This window comes from Sceloporus undulatus, chromosome 4 (assembly GCF_019175285.1).
Source record: "Sceloporus undulatus isolate JIND9_A2432 ecotype Alabama chromosome 4, SceUnd_v1.1, whole genome shotgun sequence".
Taxonomy (NCBI): Eukaryota; Metazoa; Chordata; class Lepidosauria; order Squamata; family Phrynosomatidae; genus Sceloporus; species Sceloporus undulatus.
The window spans coordinates 240,368,647-240,382,116 of NC_056525.1; the positions used below are offsets into that span (position 1 = coordinate 240,368,647).

At 38.8% G+C, this 13,470-nt stretch overlaps 1 protein-coding gene across 1 annotated transcript in view; it reads right to left on the reverse strand.

The window, feature by feature from the left end:
* ZFAT (zinc finger and AT-hook domain containing) overlaps positions 1 to 13,470 on the reverse strand; it is a 187,054-nt gene that overhangs the window by 60,707 nt on the left and 112,877 nt on the right. The window contains 3 exon segments of the mRNA XM_042461673.1: positions 2,187 to 2,360; positions 5,058 to 5,207; positions 8,094 to 8,181. Of these exon segments, the coding sequence (XP_042317607.1) occupies positions 2,187 to 2,360; positions 5,058 to 5,207; positions 8,094 to 8,181 (412 nt within the window).

Below are 13,470 nucleotides of genomic sequence, written 5' to 3' on the forward strand. Positions count from 1 at the left end.
GGCACAGGACCTGCAAACCCCTATTGATCTACTTGCTTTAAGATCCTGAAACTTGCATATACACACACATACACACACACGGCTGGCCCTCTGGAGGAAGCTGAAATAGCACATTGAAGAATGCTGGACTTGAAGAATGCCCAACCCTATATACTGTACAATTCTGAAAGGTGATTCCCTCCCATACTTTAAAAAAGTAATGTTCTTGTAGCCATGATGTAGTTTCATTCCATTTTGATGCTCACTTTTTATGTTTTTAGCTGCACTGTTATTTTTAAATTGTAAACAGCCTTGAGTCTCTGTTTGGGAGAAAGGCAAGATATAGTAGTAGTAGTAGTAGTAGTAGTAATTTGTTCAAATTCACACTGCATAATCTTACTCTACACAGTAGCTTACAATACTTAGTGAGCCTCATCTCGTCTCTCCTTCAGTGCTAAATTGGTCTCCCTTGTCTCTTCACTCCTTGATTTTCTTTTGTGTGTATATTTATTAGAATATCAATGTGATAAGGGCATATTTAAACCTGTTCAGAGATCTGTTTTACTCTCGTTCTTTCTTTATAACCAGGACAGAGAGATTCTGTTTGAAATCTTTTTAAAAACAGCCATCAAGAACTTAAAAGAGAACCCCAAAGTGCAAGTTGAAAAGGCGAATCTACATTAACGTGTCAGAAAAGCAAGTTACCTTTTCAAAATTCTGGGTTGTTGATGAAATTTGGGAGTAGCTTTATACAGATGACAGCTTCTATAAAACATTTTAGTGGAAAAAAGCTTGATGTTTAAAGTGATCTCTGTAGAAATGAACTAGAAAAAATAAGGCCACACTCTAAGCATCATTAGGCACCATAAAGTGGAACTTGTGGGAAATTTTATCTTTTAGACTACAACTCCTAGAATGCTATAGTCATCATGGAAGTTTCTGGGAGATGTAATAAAAAAAGATATATATTTTTCCAAGCTCTGCCATAAACAGCAGTAAAACTCAGCTGAATTTTGGTACTGTGACACCATTTCATGGTATTCCAAGCATGCAACAGGGAAGTGGAGAGAAGAGGAGTACAGGAATAGCCTTGCAGGCTTGTAGGAAAAGCCTCAACATGAACAAAAAGCTGATCAGCCAATACTGATGCTGGACAAAGTCAGTGTTTGGTCTAATCTGTACAAGCAACCCTTATTTTCTTACAATGACACGTGAAAGCTAGGTGTGGAATATGTAACAAGTATATTAAACTGTTTTAAAATTACAGAAATTACAGTGTGGTTTCAGTGTTGGACTGGGAATCTTGGAGAACAGGGTTCAAATTTCCACTCAGCTACAAAAACTCACTGGGTGACCTGGGGCAAGGCACACTGACACAGAGGAGGGGGATGGTAAACCTCCTCTGAATAAATCATACCAACCTAATCCTACAATAGTGCTGCCACAACTTGCGAGTTGATTTGAAGTCACATTAACAACATGTTTTGAAATGTATATTCCAGGAAGGATATTTGAAATTTTTTACAGAGCTTTAAATAAATAGTAACAGTGATTCTAGAAAAATTACGCAAGCAGAAAGTATCACAAGAAGACATCCTAATTGGGTAAATATGGCAATAAAGGAGGTGTTATAACCATGCATAACATGCAGTACCTCAAATCTTGTGACTTTTTAAAATAAAAAAACCCACCTTTTTATTCTTTTTAAAACTTTTGACAATGACAAACAAATCAAGCCCCTTCACACAATCCCCAAAATTAATATATTAAGTACAGAGCTGTACATTCATTAACATATCACCTATGCATTATCAAAGTAAAAATAGAAATGGTAATTCTGTGACTTCTAAGGGACATGTTATTCACCCCATGTTCAAGGCTTTTAAGGGGCAAGGTGCAACATTTGTACTGAGCCAGACCAACTATATGGATCATAACTGCACCACAGCTACACATCCTGAGCCACTACTGATGGGCTTCCACACAACCAAACACAAGAGGTATGCACAACAGAAAAACCACATTCCACTAACTTCCAATGGAAGTGGGTTTTGATGGTTTCCTCACATGGAGGAAATCTATGTCCTCATCTATGTGCTACGCAAGCTCACAGGAAAACTACTCTTCCAATCACATGCCTATGTGCACCTTAGCATATTCATTAGCATTTTGACCCCAGATTTTGGACCTGATAAAGAGCTACTCACCATCATCAGTGTGGAGGAGTTTGTGGCTCTTGAGGGTGCCCTTAGATTTGAACTTTTTCCCACACATATCACAGAGGTGGGTTTTTTCAGTGCTGTGGCGGTTCATGTGTGCTTTCAGGTTGCTTTTGCTGCGAGTTGCATATTCGCACAGAGAACATTTGAATGGCTTGATGCCTACAGAAAAAGGGAAGAAGCATAGACATTGTGTGAAGGTGGCCAGAGAGACATAAGCTTGACTGGGGTAGGACTAACAGTTATTTTTTCTGGCAAAGAAGTGCTCTAGTTTGTTTCTTACTATGAAAACAGGTTGACTTTATTTCTATTCTGAATATGTGTTAGTGGGAAGAATTGTGGAATTATGGAGTGAGCCATTTAGGGGGGGGTTGCATGAAAAAAACTACGAGAAATAGCACATCTAGTTTGGCCACAAAGTAACAGCTATTCTTTCCTTTTCTCTGTTGTTTCTCTATGCCAAATTATACGGAGATCCAGAGACAAAGAGACTCAAAGAGATTAATTATTGAACAATTCTTTACTTATCTGATGAGACAGAAAATTGCAATATATATATATTTGAACTTGATGAGCAACAAGCAGCTGATTTACATAAACTTGGCTTTAACTCCAAAATAAGATACTGCAGGACTCTGCCAAAAGCTGACACATGTTGCGTTTCCAGAAAATGAAAGCAACAAATAGAATGTTGCAAAGTGAATGAATAAGGAATGCAATAAATGCAGTCAGCATTAAATGGTTGGGCCTATAGTATTTTTTTTTTCCATTAGAAAGGATAATAATAATAATAATAATTTATTTATAGCCCACTCAATGACAAGGAATCCAAGCGGGTTACAGCAATAAAAATACAGATAATACAATAAAATAAGATTAAAGAGAGTGACGTAAGTCACAGAATTCACAGGTCTGATGATGACAGTTGGTACGGAGGAAAAGTTCTTCTTCTTGAGGCAAGAATTTTATTTAATTTTAATTTAATTCTTCTCATTAAATTTAAGAGAAAAATTGGAGGACAGAGCGGCGTAAGTCACAGTAAACCGAGAGAGGAACTAGGAAGGGAAGGCCTGCCAGAAGAGATCCATCTCAAGAGCCTTCTTAAAGGCTGGAAGAGTAGAAATGTCGCGGATCTCCTTCGGCAGGTCATTCCATAGCTTCGGAGCAGCGGTGGAGAAGCCCCTCTGGGTAACTGAGGTTAGTCTAGATTTTTTTGGCTGAAGTAGATTCTTCCCCGAGAACCTTAAGAGTGCGGGATGGACAGTATGGAAAAAGGTGTTCCCTTAAGTATTCTGGACCCAAGCCATGTAGGGCTTTAAAGGTAATCACCAACACCTTGTACCTTGCCTGGAAACTAATTGGCAACCAGTGAAGGGATTTCAAAACAGTTGTTAAATCTTCAAAGTGATTTGTTTAGACTAAAACATCAGTTCAATGGATTCCAATGTGGCATACACCATAATAATAAGATTTTTAGTCATCAAAGATACACATGGTACATTGTAATTGTTTTAGTTAATGCCACAACTGAACCAATCGTTCTGTAAAAATTCTCCGCAATGAAACTTAATTTCAGGTAACTGTATTTCAATTGCAAATCCCAGATAATGTCTTCTGCCAACCCTTTCCAGTTTTATGATGATGTACAGTCTAAGCGGCAAGTACTTTGTATGTTCATGAAAGGCCAGATCATGCACACATGATCATCACTTGATCACTGTAACACCAAGGGGTTGAGCAGATGGGCCAGGAGAACATGGGCTGAATTCATGCTTCTTAGCCCTTGTACTCACCTAGGTTGGTCCCTGGGTCAGTGTGGGATGGAGAGTGTTCACACAGCTGTCTCTGTCCCGACCTGAGATCCAGGACCAGTTGTGCTGTTACTTTCACTCAGAAGCTGCCATGTTACTGCATCTGATGTGGAAATGGGGCGCCTGGCCACATGGGTGATAGAGGGCTTCTGAGTGAAAGTGATGGCCAGCAAGGTAAGGGGTGTGGGGTGAACAACCCAGTTTTGCTGCAGAATTTCTAGCAAAACCAAGGGTTAATTACCCCAGAGTTGTTTACCCTGGGGTCAGGCTGGATTCTCTGGACAGGTAGGATCAGGTCCAATCCTGCCTGAGGATTTTGGCCTGTGTTATCTGAACTAGATGACATGAGGCTGGGCTTAATCTGAGCCTTTTGGCCCATGCAGTCAACCCCCAAGTGAAGGCTTGCATGCTTGAAGAAGCCATCCAAGATCACACACAATCACCTTAAAAGTAATACTTTGCAGTGGAGTCGGTTCATGTCTTCTGTTGCCAGTTGTGTTAAGAAATCAGAAATATGTGAACTAGTCCCAAAATTGGAATACTGATTAACTTGCATGAGCAAAAGTTCTGGAGTGGCCTTTTGGAAGCCTGGAAGAACTGGTTTGCCAGTGTGAGTAGCCAGAACCGAAAGCCTCTATTTTTCCCAGGAAATGGTCAGCGTTTGAGAATGACAACTAGATGAACATACATGCATACATTATTCTTACCACTACCTCATCTTTTTTCAAAAAGCAGCTTTATTTATTTAGTTAGATACATATAGATATAGATATATTTTAAATAGCAGTTGTAGAGTACCCAATCTGGATTGGGAACATGACATAATATGAAAGACACTAATCCTTTCTCCAAGCTGCCTGAGTTTTTCTGATAATAATAGTAGTTGGATGCCACAGTTGTAAACCTGATAAAATGGCTTCCCTACAGCTGCTTTTTAAAACCAGAAACAGCTAATATAAAATGCAGTCACACTTTTTGTTTAATTTATGGATGAATTGTAATTTTTAGAGAACTAATAGGAATTCTTGGTAAATTCAGTGTTAGTTACCTTCATGGGCCCAAATGTGACGCTGCAAGTCCGATCCATTCTTCATGAAATAAAAATTGCAATAGGGGCATTTCATGGCTCGCTTTCCTATCAGCCCTTTTAGCTGAACTCTCCTGCCAACAATCTCAGAGATGGTGTTCATTGAAACCTCTGGGGTAGAGTGAAGAAAAACAACAAAAAAGAGGTATGTAAGAAAATAATAAGCTCTCACCATAAATTACTGAATAATGTTAATCATGTTTCTTGTTGCATCTTTTCAGTAGTTATTCTTTTGCATGTTTTCCTCTCAGGTGAGCTATTACAGTCTAAGGAAATAGCTTCATTAATTTACAGTCTTTCCAACGCTGGTCCTGCTTCTGTGTGACATAAGCTTCCATGGTAACTGACTATTTTAGTGATAAATGAGAATCGAGTTGCACCATTGGTGCTGAAACCATTTTTTTTTTCCAAGCAGGAAGCATTCTCAAGTGGGCAATACCTAACAGGGCAGCTTTGCTAACCAAATATTTATGAGCTTCAATACTCTCAAGAAGGAGCATAACATTTGTTTAAGGATGCATCTGGGATTTCCAGAGAAATTGAGAATATATAAGCAGACAGCATGTTAACATGCACAGAAGGCCTGAAAATCTAGAGGTCTGGTATAATTGTCAGAAATAATGAAAAGGTGATATGTTTTTGTCTCAGTGGTGCATAATCATCAACCTAATCACAGTTCTTAGGTGTATATGTATTCTATCTGAAGGATATGACAGAAAACACTGAAACTACAGGAGGAATCAGAGGCTGAAGTGGGCAACTCAAGGCTGTAGCTATGGTGTGTGTGTGTGTGTGTGTAATGAGACACTGTTCTGCCAGGAACACAAAATTTCTAGCATTCCAGAGTCAGACACTAAAATCATTCATGCCTAAAACTTGCATTTTCTGTGTTCACTTTTCCTTGGCAAATTTGTCTGTCATTTTCTTTGCAGTCTTACGTTTCTGTAATTGTAGTATTTTGGGGACTGAAGAAAAATTTCATGGGGGTATATTCTTATTTGGGGGCCAATGCTCTCATTCCACCCATTCATCCTGAATTACACCATGGGGGCATTCATGGGGTGATGGTGGCTTTTATGTGGTCAAGCTGCAGAGTACTTTTCAGGCATAAGGGAGAAAAAACTATGCAACATCAGCTCCCCTTACTGGCAGGCAGTATCAATTAGGTAAGTGACAAAATCTCACTAGCCATCTGTTAACACACATACACCTGCCCCACAAGATTTCTTGTCTCATACATGATGAGAAAACAAGCACTTTCCCCCACTTTTCTTGAGGTTTCAGTAATTTGGCAAAAATATCTCTATACAAAATTTTCCCCTTGGGAAGCAGGCAAAGCACATTAATAGCAAACACAAAAGGACTGTCTGACTGATCCAAAAGATACAAACAACCCATCCAACACTTCTAATTTTTACAGGTCCATGCAAAAATGAAGCAACTATTATACTTTAGCTACGTAACAAGCTCAACAATGGAAAAACCATTTCCGCAAATGTAGAAACGCTCAAGCCTGACAGAATATATTTTGCCGTCTTGGAAATAAAGAGAAAAGGAAAATTACTGCTTCATGCATGTGAAAATGAGGTGAGGATTTATAATGCTATCATGAAACTGTGAATTTAACCAGATGGCAGGTTTCAGCAGAGTTTAATCTTGCCTGTTGGGGTCATGAGAGAAGGTCATGATCCAAACAGGTAAATGGAGACTGAAGTATGCACATGGGCGGCACACTTGCACTGCAACACTCAACATACCAAGCTCACAGCTAGTGCCATAGAAAAAAGCACTGGACAATATTGCCCATCCCATGTTTTCAAGAGAACCAGAAGGGTATTGGTCATCCATCACATTCCTTTCTCAGAACTTGGAAAAGTGATAAAAAAACAAAAACAAATTGTAATATGAAGATTTATAATGGAAATGGCCAAACCATAAATGTGGAGAGTCGACTATACATGAACACATGTATGGTCAGCTCTTCACATATGTGGCTTTGACTTTTGCGTATTTGATTATTCACAGATTTGTTTAATATGTTATTTCTAGGAATCGCCAGGATCTCCAGTTTGACTCTACGATCCATGTCTGTCAGATGTTCTGTTGGAGGACCTAGAGATTCCTTGAGAGAATAACTTCTTTGGAAACTTCTTTATAGACATTTCTTCAGATATTTAGACAGCACAGTTCTATGGTCAACTTATGGCAGAGTTTGACCACAGAGTTGTACTGAAGGACCTAAAACTTCCTAGAGGTGTTTTCTCAGTGGTTTTTAAGTTGCAATTTATCTACTTTCACAAGGGTTCTGCACCCCTAACCCAGTGAATGTGACAGGCCCACTGCATTTCATACTGTAAAGTATAATATTAAGAGTGTAGTAAATATTATACCCTCTATCAATAATTAGATTTCAGGTTAATGTAACTTCTTTTCTGATCTTCCTCTCCCTCCCTTGTTAGTTTTGTTTTCTCTTCCATTTGTTTTCATTTGGAAAATGAAAACTTTTTTAAAAACCTGCATACAAAACATGGTTATTTAGGCAATGTGCATACAAACTATGCATTTGAGGATATTTCACATAAAAATCAATTTAAAGTTTTATGTACAGTATGTGCTTTTTCAAAAAATGATCACAGAAAGATGTGAAAGTTGAAGGGAACAGACTTGTGAAAGGCATGGGAAATGCAACCAAGAAGATATAGATGGATTTGTGTATCACTGCTTGGAGGAGAAACAGGGTTCTGTTGGCACAGTTATGATACTGAGTCATGATTGCTGGGTATTTTTGTTCAAGATGCACTCGTCCCATTGTAAGAAGCTACCAATAGCATAGGAAGTGGGCCAGTAAGAATAGTTTTTTACCCCTTCCATTTTGTTTTTGAAATGAAAATGATGATGATGAGTACCAAACGCAATGCAGCTAGGGCCTATTATGCAACTAGTGCCATGCCTACATGATTATACTACATTTAAAACCATTAGCATGTCTTATCTTACCTGGGTGGTTTGTCTTTATGTGTGATTTTATAAGTCGGTCTTCAGAAAATGATTTATCACACACAGGGCAGGAATAACTCTTTTTGTCCTTTAAAGGGATATGAAAAAGAAAAGATTATACTATCAGTTAACTGAGCTGATTACTAAACTCATTACACACTGAATAATATACGGCTCCCAACAAGGTGATTACTGGAAGGCTCAATTGCGAATTTCATCTGGTGCTATGAAAAGCAAGAACCGTTATCATGATGAGGCACACCAGAGAAAATATACAAAAATTAGGCTTCATTACCACATTTAAACTGCAGGAAAAGAGATTCCACCTCAACATTAGGAGGAACTTCCTGACAGTAAGGGTTGTTCGACAGTGGGACAAACCCCCTCGGAGTGTAGTGGAGTCTCCTTCCTTAGAGGTCTTTAAGAAGAGGCTGGATGGCCATCTGTCGGGGAAGCTTTGATTGAGATTTCCTGCACGGCAGAAAGGGGTTGGACTGGATGGCCATTGTGGTCTCTTCCACCTCTATGATTCTATTATTCTAATTATTTATCTATCTAAGTCAGAAGCGATGTGATTCTACACACAACATGTGCAGCAAACTAAAGTGAGAACAATGTGGGGAGATGGAATTTATCTATATTATTCTTTTCAGCAGATTCAACAATACTGTCTTCAGATTTTGAGTATGGGATACTATTTTTCAGTGCTTCCCTAATATTCTTTTTAAAAATTCTCTTTAAGTTAAAAAAGACAAAAACAAATACAGCAAAAAAGCAAGGTAAAAACCCCTTTTCCAATTAGTTTTCTTCTCTGCTAGAAAGTTTTTCCCCTCCATTAGTATTATTTGTTAATGTATGGGCAGACATCTGATCTGTAGCTTAGAGCAGGGATGTCTGTTACTGTTCTCCTGTAACAAGACATTTTTGTTATATGTATTATTGCACCAAGCTGCAAATATAGATGTGTTATTCTTTTTATATAGATCTGTCCGCAACTGATCAGATCTGACTTTTTGTGTTGAATCTGATAAATTGCCCCTAATAGAATTCATCTCTATTTTTTTCGCCTCAGATTTAGCTTCTTTCTGTTCTATGAAAGGCCTTTTATTCTCTTCCTGCCACTCACATTACCTCTCATTTCACTGTTCTTTATCTCCCTTTTAATTGCTGTTATCGAGTTCAAGAATGAAATATAGATTTCATTTACCTTAAAGTGGTGGAGTGTGAATTGTCTGGATAGACATATAACCAAAATAATGTATCTTAAGGCCAGAATCCCCTAACATCTCATTTCACTCTGTGTGTAGTTCCAGACAGGATTACAAATACCTACTCACCTAGTCACCAATTGTTGAAACCTGGTCTCTGTCCAATCAAATAAGGATCTCTTTTAAAAGCTGCATTCTCTTTTTCTTTCTTTCTAGGCAATGCAAGTACAGTATACAGTGGGCAGGTGTTAAATACTCTCATGATGTGAAAAGAAACCCTGAGTGTCAGAGTGGTTAAATGCCAGTACTACAGCCAAAATGCAGGGCTCCAGGTTGACTCAACCTTCCATCCTTTTATAGGTTGGTAAAATGAGTACCCAGCTTGTTGGGGGCAATTGGCTAACACAGTGTAAAGCACTTAGAAGGATTCACACTATAAAATGGTATAGAAATGTATGTTCTATTGCTATATTATTAATGAATATTATGAAAACTCTATGAAGGACAGGAGGTTTCATGGCCACTAAAAGAATTTCTGTCACCTCTGCAAAAAATTGTAGTTAACTTTCAAAGTTCTAAAAGAACTGTAAAGTACCAGTGTATCTTGTTTTCTAGCATTGCTCTGCCCCCACAGTTATGTAGATGGCAACTCACAACCTATCAAGGGCTTGGGTCAAGATCCTTCAAGCTGAGATGCTGCCTACCTCTGCTAGAATAGCTGTCAGCTCTACTGAGAACTGACCCAAGTAAAGCCTCTGCCATTAGAAAACAACTTTATGGTTGAAGGGGGCAATTCACACTTCCCTGGACTGCTAGTTATCCTGCTATAACCGTATTACAGTACTTGCTTCCATTCAGACTATTATTTGGTCTGTGAACAGTGAAACTAATGGAAATAGTTTAACCTACCTTATGATCTTTGCAATAATAAAAAAACAGAGTCTGGTGGATAAGAAAACAAACCAAGTAGGTTAAAAGAATATCACAGCTAGAATGGATTTAGTAGAAGAGTTAAGGTTAACCAATTTGTGACAGTAAAGACTGGAAGGGCACATTATGCTCTTAAAGATGGCAATGTATGGGATGCAGCAGGTTTTTATACAGTACCCCTTTCTACATTACAACCTTTTGAAGAAACTATCTTTTGAGTTTCTTCTAATCCAACAAAAGGGCCATCTATTCCAACTTCTGTTAATGTAGTCCATTGGCAGGACTGAGGGGAACTACAGAAAATGAGACATATAAGAAGGACCATAGGCTTCTTTCAGTTTTGCCTCTACGACTGCAGCTCTTCATTCCAAGCTGGTTTTTGAAGCTTTTAACAGGCTTAGCCTAGTATTACTGGAACTACAGGTAAGGAGTAGAATTTTCTTTCAATACTCTTTATGGCATTTTCAGATGTCATTTTTTTTTCTTTGCCAGCTGTACCTGTGCATTCACAATAATGCTGTGAACTGCTTTTGGCCCACACAAGGCATAATTAGTACAACAGAACTATAGCATGGTTAAATTCAACAAATACTTGGATTCTTCTTATTCCTTAAGTTCTTAAACCTAGAAGAATATACAAGATGGTAGCTACTTATTTTCTGGCATATAAGACTACTTTTTAACCCAGGAAAATCTTCTCAAAAGTTGGGGGTCGTCTTATACGCTGGGTGTCGTCTTATACGGCAGACTGGAGAATCTGCAGTTGCCACATATGGTGGGGAGAACTCAAAAACGGCTGCGGGCACAGCCCCGCCGCATGCGGCGACTGTATGAAAGCAGCTACCACTCTGATAGTCTTGGAGACAGGAAGGGCTGGGCAGGCAGGGAGAGCTGACCAGTCCAAGCAGGCTTTGTATACAACAAGGTTTCCCGCTAAGTACCTGCATGTCATAAGCATTTGAATTAAAATTACCATATTAAAATCAAATCTGATGTTTTTTTTTTAATTTTTATTTGGTGTGCGTTGGAAGAGGGGTAGTCTTATATGGCAAGTATATCCTTAACTCTATATTTTAACTGGAAAAGTTGGGGGTCGTCTTATACGATGGAAAATACGCTATATAAAGTGTTACAATTCTGGTAATAAACTAGAGTGAACTCTTTTGGTTCCGAGACTCACCATGGATGGATGCAAAAAACGCAGACAGTCGCACCCCACATTATTCAACAGTGGTGATGTGTGTGTGCATGCGTCAGTGCATCTGCATGTATGCACTGCCACTGAATAATATGGGATGTGGTGATTTGTGGGCACTCAAATCTATGGCTCACAGATTGCTGATATTGGGAGGGGGTGTCCACTGTACTTGTGCAGGAGGGCCTTTTAGTAGGGTGTGCATATAATGTACTTTTGTTCTCATTGTTGTTTTCAAATTATTGTATACTTTTTAAAATAAGTGCTGTTTTACAGCATAATTTAATTGTTTTTAAAGTTTTTAAATTATTACCATTAATTTTTAGCTATATTTTATTTTAATCCATGTTGTATCTGGCCACAGTGGTACATGCCTTGGTTACATCCCGTTTGGACTACTGTAATGGGCTCTACATGGGGCTGCCTTTGAAAAGTGCTTGGAAAATTCACTTGGTTCAAAGAGCCGCTGCCAGGCTGTTAACAGGGGCAGATTACATAGTCTATACAATGCCCCTGTTGAAACAGCTTCATTGGCTGCCAGTTTGTTTCCAGGCACAATTCAAGGTGCTGGTTATTACCTATAAAGTCCTACATGGCTCAGGTCCACACTATTTGGCAGACCATTTCTCCTGGTATGAACCAGCCTGGACTCTGAGATCCTCTGGAGAAACCCTTCTCTCTGTCCCAACACCATCACAAACACAGTTGGTGGGGACGTGGGGGAGGGCCTTCTCAGTGGATGCCCCTAGACTCTGGAAGAGTCAGGGAGATCAGAATGGCTCCCTCCTTGATGGCCTTCTGTCAGCAGGTGAAGACCTACCTATTCACACAGGTGTTTAAGTAATTGCTATAAGGATAGGCTGGGATGTTGGACCATTTTAAAAATGTGTTACAGTTTCCCCCCCCCCCCTTATTTATAGTTTTATCTTTTTAAAATATGTTTTATTCTTTTAATAACTATCTGATTTAATATTGTAATAATTTAATTCCTTTTTAATGAACTTATTATTATTATTTTAATTTTTATGTTTTTAATTGTACTGTTTTTAATGCTGTGAAGCTGCTCTGAGTCCCAGTCCTGGGAAAAGAGTGAAATACAAATAAATATAATAAATAAATATTGTAAACCATGCTGGGCTCCATGCTGGGAGAAATTGTTGACTGCCTGAGTCAGCCTCGACTCATGACAACCATGTGGATGAGACATCTCCAAGACCTTCTGTCCTTCGCTGCTCTGTTCAGTTCCTGCAGGCTCAGACCTGTGGCCTTTCTGATTGAGTTTAACCATCTGCCATGTGGCCTTCCTCTACCTTTCCTAGCAATATTGTCCTTTCCAGTGATTCATGCTTTCTCATGATGTGGCCAAAGTATGACAGCCTTAGTTTGGTCATCCAGGCATCCAGAAAGAGTTGAGGTTTGATCTTTCTAGGACCCATTTGTTTGTTTTCTTGGAAAGGCAAGATAGTAAATAAGCATAAATAAATAAATACTAGAACTGCTTTCTTTCAATATATGCTGGGCTGCAGTGGAGTTCTGGTCCATTTCATTCCATTGTTTTCTGAGAGAATAAAGAGAAGCTAAAGGGAAAGATTCCAAATATCACCCCTCCCTTCTGTGTACATGTACACACAATGGGGCCTGAATAGTTTAGAAAGCAGAAATAAATATACAGATCCTCAAGCATATTATAATTCCAGAGCCAAGGTGATGAATTTGCAATTCTAACTGCATTCAGAACATATGGAGTTAGTTCAACAAGGGCTCCTGGGAACCCTAACAGGCTGGAAGACACATGCTGTTGCGCTTCTGCAAATGCCAAGACTGGCCTCCTCAAAAAGCAACATGCCACAAGAGGCAGAGAGATAAAAATGCTCAGGTCCTGTGGAGAAACTGGCAAAACATGGAGGAAAGTTTTGGGTTTTTTTTTTTTTACTGTAAAAGAAAATAGTAGAAGACCATATCTGCTATTTGAGGGACCTTCTACAGCTTACTCAATAAGTACAGTATAGATATATTTGAAGATCTTTGCTTAGCAGGCTGTTAC